Source organism: Bos indicus x Bos taurus, chromosome 20 (genome assembly GCF_003369695.1).
Source record: "Bos indicus x Bos taurus breed Angus x Brahman F1 hybrid chromosome 20, Bos_hybrid_MaternalHap_v2.0, whole genome shotgun sequence".
In the NCBI taxonomy this organism is placed as follows: Eukaryota; Metazoa; Chordata; class Mammalia; order Artiodactyla; family Bovidae; genus Bos; species Bos indicus x Bos taurus.
The window spans coordinates 62,660,534-62,686,238 of record NC_040095.1 but is presented as its reverse complement, the minus strand read 5'-3'; the positions used below and the strand labels follow the sequence as shown (position 1 = coordinate 62,686,238).

The following is a 25,705-nucleotide window of genomic DNA, read 5'->3' as shown; positions in this document are numbered from 1 at the left end:
TGGCAACTCTCATCCACCGTTTATTAGATTTTAGAAAAAGCCACAGATTCAAAAACCCAAAAAATCAAGTTTATAAGCTTTATATAATTAGTTCAATGGAACCCTACTTTAATCTCAATATGTATATGATCATGACAAATTCACTCCTGTAAAGACAGAGATAAAAGTACAGTGAAGGTGGGCTCTTGCTCTACCTGAGTTTACCTTTCATGCTTTTCATGGTTTTGCCAATTTAGTTGTTCTGGAGAATGTGCTCAATTCAAGGCCAGGAAGGCCAAACCTAGTCACGTGTTCCTTGGGGACCTCTAGGTTTTTTGCTAATAGTTAGGATATTACTCTATTGCCCAAATTCTTTAGGTACTGACCTGTTGTTAAAAATCTTATTTGGGGCACATGTTAAAAATGAAAGTATTTCATACATTAACTTTTCCTTCTTAATTTGTGTTTCAAATGACACAATGAATTTTAGGATTCCTTGATTTATTTTCTGTAAAGTGAAAGTAAAACGATCTAAGCATGTCAAAGCACATTTCCGAAAGAGAGCTATTTGGAGAAAGTTGGCCCTCGGCTGTGGCTACACGTACTTGTTCAGCCACTCGAGTAAGTTCCTCCTCGCCTCATCAATGTACGGCTTGTCTTCAGGCGAACAGTCTTCTCTCTTGCGATGCACAAAGCCATGCGTCTGCCCGGAAAACGTTTTAATTTGATATTCCACTTTGCAGTGCTCTTTCAGCTTCTGAGTCAGCAAAGAGACCTGGTTGGCAAAAGATGTCATGAAGACAGGATGTTAACCCTCCAGCAATATGTTCCAGTCTCCACTCCTTCCCTGAATGCTCATCACAGAGCTTTAACGTGCGTGCTTTAAGCGCCAGAGCTAGAATGAAGCTTTCACTTTTAATTTTATAACTGACACCATCCTAACCTCTGGCAAAAAGAATTCAGAGCAGTATATTGATGAAAATGATACATCCACTATTTTGAAGTTATATTAATATATTCACATATTACTCAAAATATCAATCTATTTGACCACATAATATTCAGTGGATTCAATCTGTACTTCAGTAGATTCAAATATAAGTTGTTTGAAATGTATATTCAACATTAATATAATGCATTGGTTGTAATATGATGTATTGTATTTGGATGGCATCACCAATTCAATAGATATAACTTGGGCAAAGTCCAGGAGATGGTGATGGACAGGGAGGCCTGGCGTGCTGCAGTCCATGGGGTCCCAAAGAGTTGGACATGACTTGGCGACTGAACAACAACAAGGGCTGTGAATAACCACAGTAATTTCCAAACAACTGCTTTGAACCACAGTTCCCTTCTGCCTTTCCTTATCAACATACTGGATTTAACAAAGCCATGTCCTCAAGGACAGAGAACTTACGGTAATTGGTCGGTTACACACGGGGGACAGGGAGGCAAGGCCTGCTTACCAGGAGCCTCCATGCCAGCAGCTCTCTAGGGTTACAATCCCTCCCAAAGAAAACCCACTTTTAAAATTTCAATGTTGAAAACTATCTGGAGCAACACACAAGTCCTTTGGGATGTCTTCCCCGAAATGTCAAGTCATCCTCTTAAACAAGATGCCAGCTTACCTGCTCGAGAGGAATTACAGCATCGTTTTCAGCAAAAATGAACAGCGTGGGATTCTTCAGACCGTACACGTCTTCAGCGTCTTTGATGATGCCTGGAGAAGGGGCAGACACGAGGGTGTGATTCCCGTACACGAGCCACAGAAAATGACGCGAGTTTGATTTTCCAAAGGAAGACATGTGCTTTGGGGGTTTTATCTCTCTTATTTTTTAGCAGCTCCACAGAAGTGGCCTGGCCCATACAACTGGGCTCAAAGAGAAGGCTGTTGAGTCAGCTCTCCCTTCTCTCCACCTCACTCACCAGGAATTAGGTCATTAAATGATGACTGTAGGCCTTGCCGGCTGCCTGGCTGGTAAAGATGCGGCAGAGCAGCCTGAAAAATGCTCCTTCCTGGAGTGTGCCTTCATTTACCAAGAACTGATAACTTTCTAACCTGAACTATCTGACCAGGGCTGTTCTGGAAGTTTCTCGCAGTCTACTCAAGCCCGGAGGTTCTGACTTAGTGTTTGATGGGGTATTTGTGCTCAAATGAGACCAAGCGTATGAAGTCCCCGGGGACAGCACAGGGCCCTAGCAAGTCACTTACAATAATTAGCTTTTATCCTTCTAAAGATGCCTTCAGAAATTTAGAGATCATTTAGTCAAAATCCTCACCGATTCAGACAACTGTGGGTGTGCTCAGTCCTATAGGAAAATCTGTAAAAGTTTTGCCATCCATTGATATTTTGAAATAAGAGAAGTTCTAAGTGAAAGTCGCTCAGTCATGTCTGACTTTGCAACCCCATGAACTATACAGTCCATGGAATTCTCCAGGCCAGAATACTGGAGTGGGTAGCCTTTCCCTTCTTCAGGGGCTCTTCCTGACCCAGGGATTGAACCGGGGTCTCCCACATTGCAGGTGGATTCTTTATCAGCTGAGTATCAGGGAAGCTCAAGAGGAGCTTTAACAAAAGATTATTCTGGCACCTATTAAACGCGATATGGATGACTTTATTTAATGAGAATTTGCAGTGGGGGAGGGAGACCAGACTCAACCACACTGTAAGGACAAGAGGGATTTACTGACAATAAAGCAGGGTGAGGACTGGTGGACGGAAAGTCACAAAGGGACCAAGCGGAAAGGGGATTCTGGTCAGATAGCATTTGACAAAGCCTTCGCTGGAGACAGGGCTTCGTCTGGTGGCACAGACGGTAAAGAATCTGCCTGCAGTGCCAGAGACCCAGGTTCGATCCCTGGGTCGGGAAGATCCCCTGGAGAAGGGAAAGGCTACCCACTCCAGTATTCTGGCCTGGAGAATCCCATGGACAGAGATACAGTCCATGGAGAGTCCTTGGGGTCACAAAGAGTCGAACAGGACTGAGCAACTAACACTTTCTCCTTGCTGGAGGCAGGCCAGGGTGACAAGACATTGAGGGTGGGACATGAGGAGTCTGATCATGTATCAAGGGTGGAGGATTCTTGCTAAACTGACCCAGTGGGCCAAGGACAGAGCCCAAGGTCGGGACCTAGGCAGACGGAGGACTCACAGAGGAGCCTGTTCTCAAGGGTGGTCATGGGGAATCCTGGTTAGGAGGGAGGAGATAAAATTTCCCCATTTTCTGTAGCAAAGTTAGGTAACCCGGAGAGCCTCCCTTTAGCTGCAGTTCTTCTCTAGAAGGTCAGGAGCCATGGGAAAGAAGGCCATGCTTTCTGCACTATCCTGTTAAGGCCAGGTTGGGTGGCTGGACCCCCGTTTGAGACTCCAGGACTCTAAGACCAGCTCGGCTCCGCAGTCGGCACTTCGCAGCAGCGGCCACGAGGGGGCGTCGGCGAGCAGTCCACGCCGGAGCACCTGGGTGGCCAGCCCCATTGCGCGCAGCAACTAGCTGCTTACTAACACCTTTGTGTAAGTTAACAGGTAAAGGGCTTTTTAAATGCTAAAAGTAAGTGAAAATACCACAGTGAGGAACCATTAAACTAAACAAGAATCTCTAGCATAACTGTGGAATATACGACTATGAAAAAAAGCCAAAGTCAAACGTTTCACATCCTAACTTAATAATGTTTCTGTACACAGATGTTGAAGCTGAAACTCCAATACTTTGGCCACCTGATGCGAAGAGCTGACTCATGTGAAAAGACCCTGATGCTGGGAAAGATTGAGGGCAGGAGGAGAAGGGGACGACAGAGGATGAGATGGTTGGATGGCATCACTGACTCGATGCACATGGGTTTGGGTGGACTCTGGGAGTTGGTGATGGACAGGGAGGCCTGGCGTGCTGCGGTTCATGGGATCACAAAGAGTCGACTGAGAGACTAAACTGACTGACACAGATAACAACGTTCTTATGTCACTGCTGTGATACCTTTGGTCTATCTGGATGAAATGTTTATGTTGCTATTTACATTTTAGAGTGGGTTTTCCCTTTCTTCATGTATGTGTGTTCAGCTGCTCGGTCGTGTCCAACTCTTTGCGACCCCATGGACTAAACAGTCCACCAGACTCCTCTGTCCATGGGGACTCTCCAGGCAAGAATACTGGAGCAGGCTGCCATTTCCTCCTCCGAGGGATCTTCCCAAGCCAGGGATCAAACTGCATCTCTCGCGTCTCCTGCATTCGCAGGAGGATTCTTGGCCACTAGCGCCACCTGGGAAACCTGTGTGTGTGTGTGTGTGTGTGTGTGTGTGCAGGAGGGCACACATGTGTGAGTAGTTGAGAATTCATATCTTAGAAAAAAAATCTTTTCAAAGCTGTGGCTAACGCTATTGATATTAACCTTTATCGTGGAAAGAAACATTATCCTCTCCATCCTAGGTGAAAAAAATTGAGCCCTTGGGTTAGGGGGCTTCCCCAAAGTCATGCTGTCGGGCCCTTGTTTCCTCTGGTCAGCTAGAACACACATCCGCCTCTAGCTTCAGATTTTTAAAACCATTTCCTGAAGATTAGCACAACATCTCTACACAACCGGGTTTTGTGTTACATCCGGGACCCTCAGCTGGGGAAGAGGCTTGCGGCCATTGTCACTCAACACACCCTCCGGTTTTCACTGTGTAAAAACACACAAGGCAGATTTACCATAGACGGACACCCCTGCCCTGAGTTCTGGGTGTTTCAACATCAGGTGATGAACGGCAGTTCCACCCCAGCAGAATCCCACAACGCCGATTCTCTTGGTGTGACACTGTTGCTTCAGATACTTCAAGACTGCATCGAACTCTCTAAGAAACAGAAAGGAAAGTCATTCAAGGGGAATAACCAGGTGGTTCAGTGGTTACGACTCAGCACCTCCACTGCCAGGGCCCAGGTTCAATCCCCAGTCAGAGAACTAAGATCCAGCAAGTTGCACGGCACGACCCCCCACCCCCGGCCCGCCAAAAAAAAAAAAAAAAAGGTGGAGGCCCCCTGAAAGCGAGCCGGGCAGCGAATGCCAATGGTTACAGGGCTTTGTCAGCAGCTGTTCTGGGAGGCTCTGAGATTCCTACCTTCAGAGCCGTGCCCTCCTGCCCAGCTGATGAGTAACCAGTGCCCTATCCCCCGGGAAGTCTCCCTGCCAAGCCCAGCCTCTTCCAACCACCCGACAGGGCGGCACAAACAGGACGAGTCTGAGCAACAGCCTCCCACAGCCTCGGAATCAAAGCCAACGACCGCAGCTCAATCCAAGTCCTGCCCCAGAAAGCACCCTCCAGCTCCTCTCTCTCCTCCCCAGGAGGGCCCAGCCGCGACCAGGAGGCAGCTCCCCAGCCCTGTCTGACCGGGCACCTTCGTGCTCCCTGACCAACACTTTAACTCTGCCTCACCTCTTTCCTCTGGTGCCCAGGAGCCCAGCGGTGTCGGGAAAGCCACAAGGACAAGGCAAGCCCGAGGGGACCCAGGACAGCGGCCCTCCTCTTGCAAATGGCTCATTTGCAAATTGGTCGTTTGGAACTCATACAGCTTTTTTTTTTAGATGCAAGATGCCAAAATGGAGGTAGGGCTGCAAGCCCTGCCCAGAAAGTTCTGCTTGTTCTGATAAGAAAGAAATGCTGTGTGTTTGCAATTGAGGATAAAGAACGGGAGAGAGAAAACAATTCTCTTGCACTTTTTTTCTCCTTTAATCGTAAGATATCTTGGAACATATTTAAACGTTTGTATCATACCATTCTGGGTGCAAGTAATTTTCAAAATGTTAGAAGAGCAGCAACTGAGTAATTCTGCAAAATGAAATGGAATAAGCCATTGTTTGTGTCATTTTGGTTTTTCTCAAATGCTCTGATCTTAAGAATAAGTGCCTTAATTGGAGGGGACAAGAAGGAAGAGGGCATTTCTGTAAAAATTCTTCAACCGACTCGAGTGACCCTTTCTTTGCTTTTGTTGCTGCGAATATTCCCCACTTTCCCGGGAACACCAGGATTTAGCTTTAGAAGAATCTCTCTTCCCCACGCTTGGTCCATATACCTTGGGGGCCTTGGTTCCAGGCGTGTAATATGTGACTCAGGCCTGGCCAGTCAGAGCATAAGCGATCTCTGGCCACAATAATTGGTTCAAGGGTGGACTTGTGACCTGGTCATAACCATCAGGACAAAATGGGAATTTTGCTGGGTTGCTAGGAAAAGAGTCAACAGGAGGCTGGAGCTGCTGCAGCCTTCTCGTCATCCAGAGGCAAACGCCGCCCAAGAATGGAGCCAGCATCAGACAAGGGTGTGGAGGTCGAATCCTGGGGATACCTTCCAAGCTACGGATCAACCTCTGCTCAGAGCCAGAAACTACCTCTTTTCGGTTCTGTTAGCCAATAAATCCCATGACTGCTTAAGCAGTAAGTTCAAGGTGGCTTTTCTTTCAAACAAAAGACTTGACCAGGCACAAGGACTTCAGTCTACTTTCCAAATTAGTGCTTGCATTTTATGTCTCATTTTGATTGAAAAGGTGTGGTTCTCCTCATCCCGTGAAGGGTTTCCTCTGGGCTGCTCTGATGCCTGCCAGAAAGGACCACCCAGATCTGAGCTCACAAACGGGAGGCAGCCCCGTGGTCTCTTCCTCAAAATGTCCTAACTAGTCTCTCCAGCCCACCCCCACAGGCAAAGCTGAGTTTCACAGTCATGTCCTAGGCTCTTGGGTTTTCTTGTGTTTCGACTTCTAATTTACTCTTAACTCTACTTATTTTGTTTTTCTTCGGCTTGCAGCTTGAACCCCTGGGAGGGAGGCCTGGAAATGGATAAATGGGTGGGAGCTTGGGTCCCCAGTGATCTCAGGGTCCACCCTGGGGAGGGGAGAAAGCAGGATGGGGACAGAAAGTGGCAAGTGGCACAGTCTCTACAAAAGCCTCAACTGGCTCCTTGGGGAGCTTGGAGCTGGGGTGACCTCTGAGGGTCCCCCAGCTTGGGGTGAAGGAGCCGGGCCTCCGTACCCCTGCAGTGAGATTCCCCAGGATGGGACGCAAGACAAGGTGCTTCACACCCTAGAGGCAATTCCAAAGGGAGCCGCTGGCCCTGGTCTCCCCCGCAGTGAGACTCTGAGGTTGTTGCTACTTGCTGATACGCTCCGGCAAGAGGGGAGCTCCCAGGGCAGCCTGCAGCATCTCCCCAGACTGACTGTGCAGGGGCCCGAGGGAGACCCTGGCCTAAGCCATAGAGTGGCGCGGCTGCTCCACACAGGCACCCAGAGAGGGGGTGTCCAGAACAGAACCCTGGGGAGCATGGGGAGTGAGACGGAGCCGAGGAGCTGCAGCAGACAGCGGATAGGCTGGGGAGGTATCTTCTGACTCTGAGCAAAGGCTGATCCACAGCTCAGAAGGTATCCCCGGGATGCCCATCTCCACACCTTTGTCTGATGCCAGCTCCATTCTCGGGCCCCTGGGGGCTGGGGGCAGGGGTCAGCGTGGGGTCCCCCGGGTCGGGGGATGGAGGGGCCCGCAGCCCGGGGTCAGCTCTAGAGGAGTGGAGAGTCCAGGGACCAGGTGGTCACAGGCAGGGAGCCTTGTTATGGCACTTGCCCCAGCCTGGGCTTGGGGGCAACTTATCAAACACGAGGCTCACGTGTGTAGCAGAACAAAGTCCAATGATGGAAGACGAGGCCTAGGGGTTGGTGGAGTCTTTTGCCTGGGACTCAGGTCTCTAACTCAGGAGGAGCTTGGCCCTGGAGAACATCCTGCTTCTTCCCCCGCCGCTCCATCCTTCACCCTCCAGACAGAGAAGGTTTCCGAGTGGCAGCTGAGCACTCTGGTCCTTGCTTCTGGACTGGCTGGAGCCAATTCAAGGAAAGGCTGCAATCTGGGAGATTTCCCGCCCCCCACTTTTCTTCCCACTGTTCCCTGGACCCTGGCAAGACAGCAGCCCTGGTCTGGCGGGTCTGGTCTAAAGACCCGCAGTTTCCCCAGGGAGGTGGGGAGGATCGCTGGGGGAGGACAACAGCACTCAAGGCTTCGTTTCCGGTCCGCTGAGCAGAAACGGGCCTGAGGTTTTCTCAAGTCTCTCTTCTTCTCTGCCTGTTGTTTCAAGCGGTTCTGCAGCCCGAGGGGGAGGAAGGCGTGTTGGTCTATGGTCCCCAAGAGCCCAAGGGACAGGGCACCCCAGGGACTTCAAGAAAGCTCCCTCAGCATCCTCACCATGAAGAATTTCCCAGAAGGCAAAGCAAGTGAGCTTGCTGGCAGCAGGGTGCCTGTGGGGTTCTACCCCTCCACTGCATAGACCTTGTCTTCCTGCCTCAGGAAGGACTCGGTGAGCAGTGGCCTCTAAGGTCCTACGTGATGGAGAAGCCAGACCCTCCCCTCCCTCCAGCCTCTTGCTTCCTGGGTCCCTGGGGGCTCCACCAAGATTGCCATGCCGGCTGGTGACACACTGGTAAACTTACTTATCAATCTTTCTGGCATTTCTTGTCTTCAACCACTCCGGGAAGGTGGACCAGTCCCCCGAGGGGTGCCATGGCTCCTGCCCGACAAAGAAGTCTGGAACAATGGTTCTGTAAAATAGGAGAGCCACCCGTCTTAGTGTCGGAGCTGCTGGGACTCGGTCTCTGTTTACCTTCCTTACGAAATCTGGCGTGCTGGCGGCCCTGGACCACAGGAAAAGAAAAAGCAGTGGCCACCGGGCCGACTGTGATCACGGTAAACGGGCCAGCTGGCCCCAGGCCAGAGCATCTCGGATTTCACAACCCAAGGTGCACGGGCCGCCAGAAGCCTAATCAGAGCCCAACCCCTCGGAAACGCCTGGCTCAGCACAATGCCCACGAGGTGTGACACCGGGGACAAAGGCTCTGGGTGGCACCTACCCCTGGGGAGCTGCACCTCTCGGCAGGCCTTTTGAGTTAGCCTCAGGCCAGCAGGCACACCTCTGAGCAGTCCAGTCACCATGACCAAGCAATTTCTCAGCCTCCACTCAAGAGGCCAACGGGGCACAATCTCCCGCCTGGAGGGTCTGGTCTTGGGCAGGCTCTAAAAGGGCTGAGGAGTGGACAAGATGGCTTGTGGGGTCCACGTCAGCCTTCCATGGTCATGTCAGGCATGTCAACCTTCCACGAGCATCAGCCCAGGGACTGGGCAACGTGGCTCCAGCCAGAGACCCAGTTCCTAAAGTAAAGGTCACGGCCATGGACAGAGGAACACAGTTCCTCCTCCTGGGGGGGTAGGGGGTGGGGTGGGAGGAAGAACACTGAAATCGGGTCGGAAGAATCTAAGTTCAGGTCCCAGTACTGCCCGGTTCTGCCCTGAAACCTTATGTTGCTGTGAAGTCATGTCCAACTTTTTCCCTTTTGGCAACCCCATGGACTGTAGCCCGCCAGGCTCCTCTGTCCATGGGACTCCCCAGGCAAGAATACTGGAGTGGCTTGCCATTTCCTCCTCCAGGGGATCTTCCCAACCCAGGGATCGAACCCTCATCTCCTACATCGGCAGGTGGACTCTACCACTGAGCCACCAAGGAAGCCCCCCTGGAACCTTAACAAGTCACTTAATCACTTTCAGCTTTTTTCTTGATCCGACAGAGATGGCGCCAAGCACCACCCAACCTCAGAAAACTATTCTGAAGGGAAAACAGACAAGTATGAAGGGCTTTGTAAGCCACAGGCGTCTTTACCCAATTTTTATGTTCCATCTCCAGCTAGTGGACCCACCTGAACCAGTCCATCCTAAAGGAGATCAGTCCTGAATACTCACTGGAAGGACTGATGCTGAAGCTGAAACTCCAATGCTTTGGCCACCTGATGCGAAGAACTGACTCAGTAGAAAAGACCCTGATGCTGGGAAAGATTGAGGGCAGGAGGAGAAGGGGGTGACAGAGCATGAGATGGTTGGATGGCATCACCGACTCGATGGACATGAGTTTGAGCGAGCTCCGGGAGTTGCTGATGGACAGGGAAGCCTGGCGTGCTGCTGTCCATGGGGTCACAGATTCAGACACGACTGAGCGACTGACCTGAACGGAACTGAGACAATAGAAGCCTCCATCCTATCCAGCCTCCTGGTCACAGCAGGTGACCTAGGGCCCCCCAAGACCTCTGCCTTCATGCCCCAGTTTCCTGACCAGCAAAATGAGAACTGCGACAGCCCTGCCTCGGCAGAATTGTTGGGAAGATGAAGGGCAATCGCCCAGGACCCACCCTAGCCCATGGTCTGGCCAAGCCAGAAGGCAACCAGGATTGGCTGTTGTTTTTATACTGGGGTAGCCCCTGGAGAGTTAAGCTGCTTCATCTTCAAGAGGCTTCCCTGGTGACTCAGCTGGTAAGTAATCTGCCTGCAATGCGGGAGATCTGGGTTCCATCCCTGGGTTGGAAAGATCCCCTGGAGGAGGGCATGGCAACCCACTCCAGTATTCTTGCCTGGACAGAGGAGCACGGCAGGTTATAGTTCATGGGGTCACAAAGAGTCAGACACGACTGAGCGACTAAGCACACATCTTCAAAAAGAAACCTGAGGGCACAAAAACGGGAAAAGTCAAATGAAGACCCTCTCTCCAGTCAACAGTAAATCCACATCACGCATCAGTGGGCATGCACCCTTTAAATGGGTTCTCCTTGTAGGAAAACAAGGCAGGGGCTCCCTTTGCTTTGCAGCTTCTCTTCTTGAGAAAACAAAGGGAATCAGAGCACACCACGCTCAGGGCTTGCTGGGCGTTACACTTATCGAAGCTGGACAGAAGGAAGGGTCCCTCCCCTCTCTCCTCCAAGCTTTATTGAAAAGAAAGTGAAAGTCACTCAGTTGTGTCCAACTCTTCGCAACCCCGTGGACTATACAGTCCATGGAATTCTCCAGGCCAGAATACTGGAGTTGGTAGCCTTTCCCTTCTCCAGGGGATCTTCCCAACCCAGGGATCAAACCCAGGTCTCCTGCATTGCGGGTGGATTCTTTACCAGCTGAGCCACCAGGGAAGCCCAAGAATACTCTAGTGGGAAGCCTATCCCTTCTGCAGCGGATCTTGCCAATCCAGGAACCAAACCGGGGTCTCCTGCATTGCAGGCAGATTCTTTTCCAGTTGAGCGATCAGGGAAACTTTACTGAAGCTACTACCAACACCAGGGCGGTGAGGAGCAAACAGATGACAGCATTCACCACAGGTGGTCGTGGCCACGCACCGTGACCAAGGGATGACCTTCAGGAGGTGAGGGAGGTCTCACTCTGACATGATAGTTTGTGTTTAGACCAGGATAACCATGGGCGCCCTGTGTGTGAAAGCTGACCCCAGGCAGAGATGCTTCAGGAGCCAAGTAATGGGTCTGTTTCAGAGTTGCTGACTTGTTGGGGGCCAGAGTGAGGTACTCCGCCCATGACAAAGGTCATGAGGAAGGAGGCTCGACATACGCAAAGGCGGGATCGAGCCTCAGGAGTCCCCCTGGAACTCCTCGAGCATCTACCCCCATAACCAGAGCCTGCCTACTTTACTACTTTGTGCTCTTACCTACACCTCTGACTTTACGGGGGGCTGTCCCCCACCACCTCTTTCGGAGAAGGAGTTAACCTAGAGCTCCAGTCAATAAAAACTCTTGGGTGTGACAAGAGTGTTTTAACCTACAAACTCCTCTGAAGGTTCTCTAGCCTGCCTGACAGGCTTGTCCGGTCACATGTGATTGCTCACAGCCTCCCAACCGTGAGAGGCACGAGATGCTTTAAACCTTCTAAAAACAGGTTCCTTAGAAAAGTTAGAAAACTATTAGTATAAGTATAATGGGCTGATTAGAAATTGTATTGGTGAAGGGTTTTTCATTTGTTGAGCCAATGTTTGTTGCTAAGTCTCCACATCCCCTGCCCTTACACACATTAATGAATATATAGAAGGAATAAGTATTAACCTTTGATATTAATCACGTTAGACCTTAGGCTAAGTAAATTCTTTCCTTAACTAAAACCCACTACACCCTCACCCTGTAGGAATGTAACTTTATTTGGGTGGCGTCTGTTTTGAGAATAATCAGCCCTGGAGAAATAAGTGTCCTGATTGACTGACCGCTGTCACAAGGAGAGGGTCGTAAATTGTCAGCAGGCCCCCCTGGCCAGAAGATGATGTAACACCCCTAAGACCTCTGTATACATTTGTGTGAAGCACCTGACTTTAATAAAAGTCAGGACTGCTGTCCCCACGTGACTTTTGTATAACATCTCAGTGTATAAAAACAGACTCTGGAAAATAAAGAATTGGGATCAGTTTCTCGAAATACTGGTCTCCCCATGTCGCTCTCTCTCTCACTCTGGTTGAGTCTCCATCTGGAGCGCGGAACCCACCATGCTTACTAATTATGCCTGGGCTTCTAAGATCCGACCGGGGAGGCCTCAGTGTCTCCTCTCCTTCGGGAGAACGGAAGGACGCCTGCGGCCTACGTAAGTGGTGCAAACTTCTTGTCTTGAAGTTTTATTGGTCTCCCGCGTAAACCAAGCTACTCAGCCTCTTTTCTCCACTGAATTTTCCTACTGAGCTATCCTCATCCTATTACTCTTTATATCTTTGATAAAATATTTAAATAAATAAATAGGTCGCCGATGCCATTCCCGCTTGGAATACCCTGGATCAGCCGGGGGAGGACCCCGGCACTGACTTCTGTCCCAGCTGTCCTGCACTAGTGTCTATGTGGGGCCCCACATGGGGAAATAACTCTCTCAGCATCCAGCAGGTCTACACGGCCAGCCAACCAAAGAGGATCTGAAGGCCAGAGACTGAGTTGGGAGCAGTTGGCTTCCATTGGATATTGGCTATCATATGACATTCTCCATTTTAAGGGCTTCCCTGGTGGCTCAGACGGTAAAGCATCTGCCTGCAATGCAGGAGACCCGGGTTCGATCCCTGGGTCGGAAAGATCCCCTTGGAGGAGGAAATGGCAACCCACTCCAGTACTCTTGCCTGGAAAATTCCTTGGACGGAAGATCCTGGTAGGCTACAGTCCATGGGGTCACAAACAGTTGGACACGACTGAGTGACTTCACTTCCTTTTTTCTTTCCAGTGAGATAAGAAAATAGATAATGTATGTCAGAACACAGTCAGGGTTTTTTGGTTTTGTTTCCTTTGAAGGAAACAAAATACAGAAATTTACATGAATTTAAGCCAAAAAAAAAAAAAAAAAAACCACAGAATTTCATACGTACGTGTATCCATTTCCTGCAATCATGTCAGCCATATATCTGGTGTTGGGCAACTGCCAGCCAAATATATCCTGAATGACAACCACAGCTTTGCCAGCATCCACGGGGGATTTGGTGAGATAAGCCTTGATGTGCTCCACTTGAACTTCATGCCCCAGCCCTCCATACTCTATTCTATGGCCAATGTCACATGGACAAGGATAAGCTTCGTTAGCCATTGGAGGTACTCAGGTCGGGCTACAGGGAGAGAACAGGCATTATACTCTGAGTGGTGCAAAGCCAAAGCTTACAAACAATGAGTAAACGAAATCAAGAGTACAGGGAAAATTAATTTTAACTATGTTGTTGTTTAGTTGCTTGGTTGTATCCGACTCTGCCACCCCATAGACTACAGCCTGCCAGGCTCCTCTGTTCATGGCATTCTCCAGGCAAGAATACCAGAGTGGGTTGCCATTTCCTTCTCCAGGGAACCTTCCTGACCCAGGGATTGAACCCACATCTCCTGCACTGGCAGGCAGACTCTTTACCATGGAGCCACCAGTGAAGTGTATTCAGGCATGAAGTCAATGATCACTTCTAGTTCTGGGTAATAAGATCAAGGCTGATCAGAATCCACTCCCATTACAAACACTAGAAGCACAAGTGTATGTGCATGCAAGCTCAGTCATGTACAACTCTGCAACCCAACTCCATGAACTGCAGCACACCAGGCTCCTCTGTCCATAGGAAAGATTTCCCAGGCAAGAATACTGGGGTAGGTACCCAGCCCCTACTCCAAAGGATCTTCCTGATCCAGAGACTGAACCCGCATCTCCAGCACTGGCAGACAGATTCCTTACCGCTGAGCCACTAGGGAAGCCCCTATGACATTCCAGGGAAGGTAAAGTAATAGAGAAAGAAATTAAATCACTATTGCCAGAGGCTGGGAGTGGAAGAAGACTGACTGACTGCGAAGGGACAGGGAACTTATTGGGGTGATGGACATGTTCATATCTTGGTTTTGGTGGTGGCTACCCAGTTCAATACTTCAGCATCAATCAAACTGTACACTTTAAAGGAGTGAATATATCATACTTCAATAAACTTTCCTTTTTAAAAAATGGCAGATTAACAGGAGAGAGAGCATACATGTTATTAATGTTTTTAATGAGTACACAGGGGCTTTGCAGAAAAGAAGTGAAAGCCCAAGAAGGAGACACATGGCTTAAATACCATTTTAACAAAGGGTGATAAATTGTGGAGATGTGACCAGGAAAGACATGGGGAATTGATAAAAAGAAAAGGATCTTTGAGCCCAGTGCGTTAATTCAGACTCATCTCAGTGACAGCTCTTCATCTCTGGTGATAAGAGTTGCTCCTCTCATTGGGCAGGGGTGGTGGGGGGTAGTTATGGCCTAATTTTAGGCAGGAAAGCAGAAAGTGGGGGTGAAAAACAACTCTTTTTTCATCTGCTGTTTCTCAGTTGCCTTCAGCTCAAAATAATCAATATGCCCAAATGCCATATTTGAGGATGGCATTCTCTGATCCTCTTCAAGTGTATGTAATTGACAAGAGGAAAGAACAGAAATTAGCTAAGAATCCAATTCATGAAGTGAGAGAAGGGACTTCCCTGGTAGTCCAGTGGTTAGGATTCCAAGCTTCCACTGCAGGGGGCCTGGGTTCAATGCCTGGTCAGGGAACTAAGATCCCTTAAAGCTCAGCTTAAAAAAAAAAAAGTGAGGGGGAAAAAACAAAATAAACCCCAAAGAAGAAAATAATGAGATGAAAATAAACAATGAAGAAAACAGAAAATGATTAAAATCTGAGTTTTTTTGAAGAGTTATAAAACAGGTATATCTCCAGGAAACCAGATCAGTAAAAAGGACAGAATGACAAAGACACATAACAACAACATAACAGCACAAGGAATGAAAAAAGGACATATTTTTCCTTTTAAAACTCATAGATAGTATGAACAACTTCATGCTATTAAATTTGGACACAGAAAAAAAACTGACAAATATACAGAACACAAGAGAAGGAAACATTCCTAACTTTAGAAATCAATGGAAAAGAAAAAATAAAGGATGAGGCAGCAGGAGATTAAAAGAGATTAAAGAGAAATGAAACCAAATGCACTGTGTGAGTCTTGACTACATCCTGGTTCCAAATTATGATCAGTTACAGGGTTTCCCTGGTGACTCTGGTAAAGAACCCGCCTGCCATGCAGGAGACGTGGCTTCAATCCCCGATCCAGGATGATCCCACATGGCTCGGTGCAGCTAAGCCCGTGCATCACAACAGAGCCTGCGCTCTAGAGCCGGGGAGCCACAACCACTGAGCCCGTGCACCTCGACTCCTGAAGCCCGCGTCCCTAGGCCCGCGCTCCACAGCAAGGGAAGCCACGGCAAAGAGAAGCCTGCGCATCGTTACAAAGAGCAGCTGCCACTCCCCACTACTAGAGAAAAGCCTGAGCAGCAACGAAGACCCAGCAAAAATAAATAAAATAAATAAAATTATAAATAAGTAAAATATATAAATAAATGAAATACAATTATTTTGAAAAGAATATCTATAACAGACATTTGGGGAATAATCAAGGAAATGAATATGGATGATAGTTGATATTATGAATTAATATTAAGTTTCTTTGGTGTGATAGTTATGCAGGTGAACATTCTTAGTTTTAGAAGATGTATGTTCAAGTAGGGGATGAAATATCAACGTCGGAAGTTTACCCTCAAATCATTCATCAAACAGACATGCACAGACGCACATATAGACACATAAAGCAGTTATGGCAAGCTGCACTTACTGAATCTAGGTGATGGGTATACAAGTTTGGCTTGCTTTCAGTGTGTGTGTGTGTGTGTGTGTGTGTGTGTGTGTGTCTGGCCGTGCTGGGTCTTCACTGCTGCACGGGCTTTTCTCTACTTGCAGTGTGCAGACTTCTCATCGCATGGCTTCTCCTGTGGACCCCAGGCTCTAGGACACGTGGGCTTCAGGAGTCACCACACATGGGCTCGGTAGCTGTGGCTCTGGGCTCTAGAGCACAGACCCAACAGTTGTGGCACACGGGCTTAGTTGCTCCGTGGTATGTGGGATGTTTCCGGATCGGGGATCGAACCCGTGTCTCCTGCATCGGCAGGCGGATTCTTTACCACTGAGCCACCCGGGACGTCCTTTCTTTCAGTTTTTGAAGAACAACAAGGAACAGTGTAACTGGAACAGAAAGATCAGGGAGGGCGGTGGGGGATATTCCACTTCCCAGCACCCTCCAAAAGCTCCCATCTAATATGGAGGAAAAGCCAAATTATTTCTGCAAGAGGGGCAATGGAGAAAAGAGGGAGAACAGTCAGGGGCTGAGTAGATTTTTCAGGTGCAGCCAACTGGTTTTGTTGACAGATGGCATGGGTAGGGTCCTTGACCAAAAAGAGTCAGGGGTGACTAGGTCTTTTGCTTGAGCAACTGGGAAAGGACAGAAGGTCTCAACGGGAAGGGGAGAGTGAGACAGAGCAGGTTTGAGACCAGGACTTCAGTCTGGGGCGTGAGAGTTTGAAATGGCTCTGAGACACCCTGAGCGGACAGTTGGATGACGAGTTCAGGGCCGGGGGCCAAGCTGAAGACATGCATTTGAGAGTGATCAGCACACACAGTCGAACCTCATGATCTGCAGATTCTATATTCATGAACTTGCCTACTTGCTACATTTACTCAGAAGGCCAAAATCAATACTTTCAGGGCTTTTGCGTCATCTGCAGGTCTGTGTAGAGCTGTGAAAAATCTGAGCCACTGAGACGTGCGTTCCCAGCCAAGGTTGAACAAGGCTGCGCTCTCACTTCCTGTTTCAGCTCTCATGCTGTGAACAAGCGTCCTTCTCGTGGTCTATTTAGAGCCACGTCTTTTGTAATTCTGTGCTTTTTGCTGGTGGTTTCATGGGAAGTGCTGAAGTGCTGTCTACTGTTCTAAATGCAAGAAGATGCTGATGTAACCAAGTCTAAAAAAACACTTAATGAGAAAACTGGGGGGACTCCCTTGGTGGCCCAGTGGCTAAGACTCCGAAGTCCCAGTGCAGGAGGCCTGGGCTCAACCCCTTGATCAGGAAACTGGATCCCACATGCTGCAACTAAGACCCGGCACAGCCAAGTAAGTAAATAAATACTTGGAAAAGACTGGAGAAAATCAATGGACTGCGTAGTTTTGGTGATATTGAGAATCATTTTAACGGTGGGGGTGGGGGGAGGGAAAGAGGAATAGTATTATATCAGCAAAAGTTTCGGTTTGATGAGTCCTAGCTTTTATAGCAACATGCTAACACTCATACTGATAAAATGACCAGAAGTCTGGGCTCTCCCAGTAGGGCCACGACGGTGGCAGTGTTCGAGTTCTGACAGTGCTGGATGTGAGGGGTTCAGGAGGGTCCGCTGTACTAGTCTCTGGACTTCCATACACCCTTCAGATGTTCCACAACAAAAAGCTTTCAAACTCTCATTAAAATTTTAAACACTGTAAGATAAAAGGTTCCATTAAAAAAAGTGAGGAAAAAAGATACAGACTAAATGAAGTTACTCTTTTCAAAGCAGGGGCTGTTGTATCCAGATAAAATACATGAGGAATTGTTAGAAATTAACAAGAAAAAGACAACTCCAATAGAAAATGCTCCAAAGGTATGAATAGGCAGTTCATAACAGGATATACCTGAATGGTCCGTAAACGTATGAAAGTATACTCAACCTCAATGGTATTTAAGGAAATTATACTAAGAACAACACAAGATACCATTTTACCTCTTGCAGATCAGCAATAAGTCTTTTAGCACCAAGAGATGATGTCCGTGTAGGGAGGAGAAAGGGAGTAAAAACTGCTACACACTCTGGGAAGCAGGTCAGCAAAGGCAACAATGCAACCCAGAAATCCCCCACTGGGTGTATTCCCTGGAGAAATTCATGCATATGTGTGTATGTGCTCACCCACGCACACCCGCAGAGGATGTGGAAGACTGTTCTTGCCATCAAGATGTAGCAACAATTTCAAGCAACCTATGCAAGCAATCTAAGGACCATCAGGAGAAGAATAGGATACACTGTCATTTACTCACTGTCATGGGTTAAATCATGTCCCCCTCCAAAGATACTGTTCAAGTCTGAACCCACAGAACCTATGAAAGTGGCCTTATTTGGAAATAAGTTATTTGCAGAGGTAACCAGGTTACGAAGAGGAACTAAAGAATCTCTTGATGAAGGTGAAAGAGGAGAGTGGAAAAGCTGACTTAAAACTCAACATTCAAAAAATCAAGATCATGGCATCTGGTCCCATCACTTCATAGCAAATAGATGGGGAAAAATGGAAACAGTGACAGACTTTATTTTCTTGGGCTCCAAAATCACTGCAGATGGTGACTGCAACCATGAAGTTAAAAGACGCTTGCTCCTTGGAACAAAAGCTATGACCAACCTAGACAGCATATTAAAAAGCAGAGACATTACTTTGCCAACAAAGGTCCATATAGTCAAAGCTATGGTGTTTCCAATAGTCATGTATAGAGATGAGAGCTGGACCATAAAGAGGGCTGAGTGCCAGAGAAGTGATGCTTTCGAATTGCGGTGCTGGAAAAGACTCCTGAGAGTCCCTTGGACAGCAAGGAAGTCAATTCTAAAGGAAATCAACCCTGAATATTCATTGGAAGGACTGATGCTAAAGCTCCAATACTTTGGCCACCTGATGGGAAGAGTCAACTCATTGGAAAACACCCTGATGCTGGGAAAGATTGATGGCAGGAGGAGAAAGGGACGACAGGGGATGAGATGGTTGGATGGCATCACCGACTCGACGGACATGAGTTTGAGCCAACTCCAGGAGATAGTGGAGGACAGGGAAGCCTGGCATGCTGCAGTCCATGGGGTCATAAAATGTCAGACACGACTGAGAGACCGAACAACAACATCCTGGAGGAGGGTGGGTGTTAATACAATTAATGACTGGTGTCCTTAGAAGCGGAGAAGCCAATGGCACCCCACTCCGGTACTCTTGCCTGGAAAATCCCATGGATGGAGAAGCCTGGTGGGCTACAGTCCATGGGGACGCTAAGAGTCAGACATGACTGAGCAACTTCACTTTCACTTTTCATTTTCATGCACTGGAGAAGGAAATGGCAACCCACTCCATTGTTCTTGCCTGGAGAATCCCAGGGACGGGGGAGTCTGGTGGGCTGCCGTCTATGGGATCGCACAGAGTCAGACAGGACTGAAGCGACTTAGCAGCAGCAGCAGCAGCAGTCCTTAGAAGAGAAATAAATTTGGGTACAGATATAGGCACACATGGAGAAGGCAATGGCACCCCACTCCAGTACTCCTGCCTGGAAAATCCCATGAATGGAGGAGCCTGGTGGGCTGCAATCCATGGGGTCGCTGAGGGTCGGACACGACTGAGTGACTTCACTTTCACTTTTCACTTTCATGCATTGGAGAAGGAAATGGCAACCCACTCCAGTGTTCTTGCCTGGAGAATCCCAGGGACGGGGGAGCCTGGTGGGCTGCCATCTATGGGGTCGCACAGAGTCGGACACGACTGAAGTGACTTAGTAGTAGTAGTACAGACACACAGGAAGGACAGTCACGGGACAACACAGGCGGAGGCTGGAGCGAGCCATCTACACGCCAAGGAACGCCAAAGACCGCAGCCACCACCAGAAGCCAGGAGAGAGACAAGGAAAAACTCTCCTTTACAAGTGTCAGGAACAGCATGGCCCTGCCAACATCTTCATTTCAGATTTCTGGCCCCCGGACAATGAGAGAGTAAGTTTCTGTTGTCTTAAATCACCCAGTTTGTGGTGATTTGTTACAGCAGCTATAGGAAGCTAATCCATTCTTATAAAGGACACTGCAAGTTCAGTGAACAAACTCCATACATATGCACCAAAATGTTCAATCTCGAAATCTAATACTTTATAAAAAGCAATGGCTTTTTGACGCTAAACAAATACTAAGACCTCCAAACAATAATACTCCACTGAACACTGTAGGAAAAGTGAAACACATGGGAATAAAATACACCACACATTACACAGTGGTTACTGTCAGGAGGTAAGGGATGGAGACTGTTGGTTTTAACTGTATTTGCTACATCTTCTTTCCCTAAAAAGCTTTGATTTGGGGCTTCCCTGGTGGCTCAGGGGTAAACAATCTGCCTGAAAATGCAGGAGACACAGGTTCAATCCTTGATCCAGGAAGACCCCACATGCAGCAGAGCAACTAAGCCCATGCACCAGAACGACTAAGCCTGTGCTGTAGAGCCCACGGACTGCAGCTTCTGAGCCCACGGACTGCAATACTGAAACCCAAGCACCCTCGAGCCTGCGCTCCGCAACAAGAAGCCATCACAGTGAGAAGCCCTCCCAGTGCAACTGGAGAGGAGCCCACACTCGCGGCACCTAGAGAAAATCCTGTGCAGCAACGAAGACCCAGCACAGCCAAAATCAAATAAATAAATTTTTTTTTTAAGTTTTGGTTTCAAGTACATAGGACAAAATATTCATATCTTAAATCTGTGTCATGTAACTATAGGTGGCTGTTACATGATATCCTGTACTTTCTACCAGATTCTAAATGTTCATAACTAGCAATAAATACATTTTAAGGAAAGAGAAATTAAGAGTTAGTCATTTGACGACCTCCCTGGTGGCTCTGTAGGAAAGAATCTACCTGCCAATGCAGGAGACTCGGGTTTGATCCCTGGGTCGAGAAGATCCCCTGGAGAAAGGAACGGCAGCCCACACCAGTATTCTTGCCTGGGAAATCCCACGGACAGAGCTGGCGAGTTACAGTCCACAGGGTTGCAAAGAGTCGGACTAAAAACAACAACAACAACAGGACTGCCTGCTAAGCAGAGCTCTGGAAACCAGAAAAAATACAAACAGAGTGGGCCATTGGATCGTAGAAAAATCTGACTGTACCTTTCACGGCTTTGCTTCCATAAACGACATTATAGAACGAGGATTAGTAAGAGAAGTCAGAGCAATAGTAGCAGTGAATTTCATGTGCCACTGCACACAATTTCTTGAAGAGCAATGCCTCTGGCTAATTTCTTACCTGGGCAGTCCAATGAGGATGCAAGACAGCAGGAAAGTAGCAACCTCGAATCAGAATCTTTTTCCTTGACTTTCCACCGCTATCCACTTTCCAAAAGGAATGTTTACAGCCAAGAGAGCCGCTCTCTGGGCTGATCCCGAAAGGTCTTTCTCCCGCAGAAAGGGCTGGTGGCCAGGGAAGGCTTGGCCATGCCACACACGAAGGCTGGACTCCTGCCAGAGCCTTCACGTGGCACAGCAGCCCAGCCCAGCCTGTGTGCCCCAGCCCAAGGCCACGGCGGGCAGGGCAGACAGTTTCTCTGTGGGCCAGAGCCTTGGGAAACATGCCCTTGACACTCGACTGACTGTACTAGACATAAATTTTCTGCACAGACACTTTAGGATTTGGGCCCTTCCCTCACCCCACCCCCTAAGTACACACTTGTTACAACATAATTTTCAGGAAACAAAGTAAAACTATTATGACTCCCGAAGAGTTATCAAAAAGACTTCATGTTAAGGCTTGTGCATTACTCGTGTAATAAGAGGAAATAAAGCAGATGTTGTAACGGGGCCTAAGGGGAAAAGGAAAGGGCACAGACATCTACCCAGGAGAGGGATCTGGAGATGAACTGTACGTGGAGACCAAACCAATTTTTCCACCGTAGAGGAGGAAGCCAATTAGTTTATCACCAGACAGGACAGAATTTACAAACCTATCAGCAACCCCCAACATTCACAGAGCTGCAGAACAGCTCCAATACAGTGAACAGGGCTGGAACCATACAGCTCGGAGGGTGTGCTACAGTTGACGGGTACTTTTCCACTGAAACACAGAGTTCCTCCAATGACATGACAAGGTCATGGTGAGTGATAAGGTTTCCTCCTGTAAGGGGATCGGACTGTGGGCTGACACCTATGGTGGGGGCCTCATAAAATGTACCGAGAAGGGCTTTTCTGGATCATGGCAGGTGGGCTTAGCCACATGTACCAGCCACGCCGAGATCAGATCTGCAGTCTTCACCGCGGACGCCTCCAGAAGTCGGAGTCCTCTGTATGACACCAGGGGTGGCCAGGACAGACCCCAGCAGGGGAGACCCCGAGGGGCACATTTCTTTTGGCAAGGCCACCCAAAATGCAGCAGCGAAGCCCACGATCCGCCCACCACATCCATGCAAGATCCCACACAACTGTGAATGACTGCAAGAGCCACCTTCTACAGACCAGTTTTCTCATCCCTCGACAAAGATGCTCTCCTTGATCCGATTCCAGTCAGGACCCTCTGAACTTTCTTCTCAGCCAGGCTCTGACTTTGGGCTTCATGCAGTGTTAGTAAGACTCCGGGCTAAGTCGGTTCAGCCCCCACTCTCCGTATCTGACTCGGTTCCTGTTCCTCCACCACCCCCCAGGGGATGTCTGCTCACCCTGGATCATCTTCTGTAAGAATCCTGTTAGGTCAGCTTAAGCCGGAATCCCCTTGTTTTCATCCACTGAACCCTACTCCGCTCTCTGGCTAGAAATTCCCACTTTTCCTGACATTTGGAGTTAAAGCCCCTTGCCTCTCTCCTACTGCAAAATCCTGCTGGAGTGGTCCCTACAGCTATCACAGTGGTCCTGAATAACTCTACCTTACCGTTTTTTAACAAGCATCACGAATGATTAATTTTTTTCTCTAACACCCTCCAGTCCTGCTTCACACAGCAAATGTCTCCACCAAATTACAAGTCTAGACCCACAGAGGGAGAAAGCAATGGCAACCCACTCCAGTACTCTTGCCTGGAGAATCCCATGGATGGAGGAGCCCGGTAGGCTGCAGTCCATGGGGTCGCAAAGAGTCAGACACGACTGAGCAACTTCACTTTCACTTTTCACTTTCATGCATTGGAGAAGGAAATGGCAACCTGCTCCAGTGTCCTTGCCTGGAGAATCCCAGGGACGGAGGAGCCTGGTGGGCTGCTGTCTATGGGGTTGCACAGAGTCAGACAATGACGCGACTTAAGCAGCAGCAGCAGACCCACGGAGATCCCCGGGGCGTGTTCCATCTGCAAAGTCAAGGGGCTGCTGTGTCCTCCCTCCTCCCCTAAGATGCACCTTCCGGAGGCATTCTTTTACTCGTTACGAATGTGTGCTTCTTGACTTCTTCTTTTGAAGCAATGAGAACACTTGCCTAGTTCCCTCTTTAATGAATAAAACAGAATCTTTAGCACATGCTCATGTTCGTATTCAGTTCAGTTCATGATTTTGCCTTTCACGGAAAAGTACCCTTTAACTGTGTAACTGAACACTCTCCTTTTCTCACTGGAGGGCAGAAGATGAGAGAAAGGGGTGGTAAAGCTAGTTCCTGCTTTCATACTCCCAAGGATTTAAATAACTCGGGAGTCACACTTCCCAAAGCAATGAAGATTCTCTAACAGAGACAGAGAAGCAGATCTCAGTGAGAGAAGCCGATTGGCATCGAGGGAAATGTAACTAGCAAAGAAGTCAAGGAATAAAGTGCCAGCAGCCTCAGAGGTTTAGAGATGGAAACCCCTGCAAAGACATGGAAAGCAACACTGAGGAATGTTACAGGACCATGAAGGTGGCTGCCAGGAAAGCCTGGGGGGCTTCCTTTAAGGGTAAACATTGGAATTTGCAGGGCACTCGATCTCCAGTCTCTACCCTTAGAGATGGTCCTGTGAACATCAACTCCCCCAGTTATTTTTGTTTTTCAGTAAACATGGCTTTCCCTGGTGGCTCAAACAGTAAAGAATCAGCCAGGAATGCAGGAGACCCGAGTTCAATCCCTGGGTCTGGAAGATCCCCTGGAGAAGGGAATGGCAACCCACTCCAGTATTCTTGCCTGAAGAATTCCTCGGACAGAGGAGACCAGCGGGCTACACGGATACCACTGCGTGACTGATGCACACACACAGTCAGGGCTGCGTTTTCCAGAGGGTACACAGTCTTGAGAACATTAATTAGAAAACAAGATGGGATGAGGCTAGATTGGCCTGTGAACTTGGCAACCAGACGCCTGCCTTTGGCCTTTTCTTGGACTGTGGCGAGGCCCAGATGGCATTCCCACTGATACCCACAAGGCTCACTTCTGACCACCTTACTTTAAATGGGCTTTGAAAACAACAGGTGGCATTCCCATCAGCAAGTGGCCCTAAATCACAGGGCCCAGTGTCAGCAAGGCCTGGGCCTCACCTCCTGACACACGTGGCCCAGCGGGAACTGTACAGTCTCTGCTGGCAGGACCCAGCCAGCACCCAGGATGCCATGCTCCTAGACCAGCCCCAGTCTCTTTTAACATCACACTAAGTTGCTTCGTGTCCAACTCTCTGCGGCCCCATGGACTGTAGCCCACCAGGCTCCTCCTGTCCATGGGATTTCCGAGGCAAGAATACTGGAGTGGGTTGTCACTCCCTTCTCCATCACCCGTTAATAAATGCTTCAAAGTGTGGAGAACGGACTGGACCCGGGTATGCTCATTTCCCCCCCTCCCCGCACACTTTTACATTAGTAGGAAGAACTTTACAACCAAAATGTTCAATTGTAGGAACACAGGCACGAAGAGTATTTAATAGCATACAGGAAAGGATTATGACATGGTGTTTCATTGGGGAAAAAAAAGATTGCAAATTTATGCAGAGTATGAGTTCAACTTTCTTTTCAAAATGTACGGTGAAAATGTAGTACAGGAAAACACTCCAAAGCACGATGGCGGGATGGCGGTCCTGCAAGGGACAATGTCCTGCTTTGCTGTAAGCAGGTGTTGAGACTGAACTGGATAGGTTCATTCCCTGGGCACATATGCCAAAGACCTCCTTTGCCTCCTGCAGACGCACGCACGCAAGTCAGAGTAGCGCCGACCTGCAGCGAAGTCCTCAGGCCAGCAAAACACACTTACCTCCTCCAGCCGCCTGAAGACCGCTGTCCACCCCGCGAGGAGGAGGAGACCGGACAGGAGAGGGCAGCGCGGCAGCCCTGCGGGACCCGGGGGAGCCGGTCGGGGACCAGCCGAGGGGGGAGGCGCCTTCGGCCGAGACGGAAGTGGACGCGGTGACGAAGCGCGGCGGGATTCCGGCGGGCCAGTGGCCTTCCAGGATTCCAGCCTCCAGGAAGGCCGGAGTCGGAGGGCGGGGCCGGGAGACCTGGAGGGAGGAGGAGGGAGGAGGAGGAGGGAGGGAGGAGGAGGGACGGGGGAAGGAGGGAGGTCGACCAGGAGGATGAAGACCGCGAGCCCCTGAAATTTACATGTGTGGTTGGTTCCGGAGGCCTGTGACTCCTTTGTTGCTGTTCAATGGCTAAGTCGTATCTGACTCTTTGCGACCCCGTGGACTGTGCAGCTCGCCAGATCTCCCTGCCCCTCACTATCCCCCTGCTGCTGCTGCTAAGTCGCTTCAGTCGTGTCCGATTCTGTGCGACCCCATAGACAGCAGCCCACCAGGCTCCTCTGTCCCTGGGATTCTCCAGGCAGGAATATGCCATTTCCTTCTCCAAGACATGCATGCATGCTAAGTCGCTTCAGTCGTGTCCGACTCTGTGCGACCCCA

General features: G+C 49.0%; 1 protein-coding gene across 3 annotated transcripts; it reads right to left on the bottom strand.

Annotated features, from left to right (window-relative positions):
- CMBL (carboxymethylenebutenolidase homolog) lies at positions 1-25,216 on the bottom strand. Of its 3 annotated transcripts, none has more exons than XM_027520136.1 (6): positions 25,060-25,216; positions 13,127-13,360; positions 8,412-8,519; positions 4,662-4,804; positions 1,608-1,699; positions 1-754 (listed from the first exon to the last, which is right to left on the bottom strand). In XM_027520136.1, the coding sequence occupies exons 2-6, from the start codon at positions 13,339-13,341 to the stop codon at positions 575-577; spliced, it is 738 nt and encodes a 245-aa protein (XP_027375937.1). In that variant the 5' UTR covers positions 13,342-13,360; positions 25,060-25,216; the 3' UTR covers positions 1-574. The 3 variants fall into 3 exon arrangements, with proteins under 3 accessions (XP_027375937.1, XP_027375939.1, XP_027375938.1); XM_027520138.1 differs by lacking the exon at positions 25,060-25,216 and adding an exon at positions 21,054-21,164; XM_027520137.1 differs by lacking the exon at positions 25,060-25,216 and adding an exon at positions 21,190-21,445 and having other exon boundaries at positions 48-754.
- Positions 25,217-25,705: the final 489 nt, after the last annotated feature.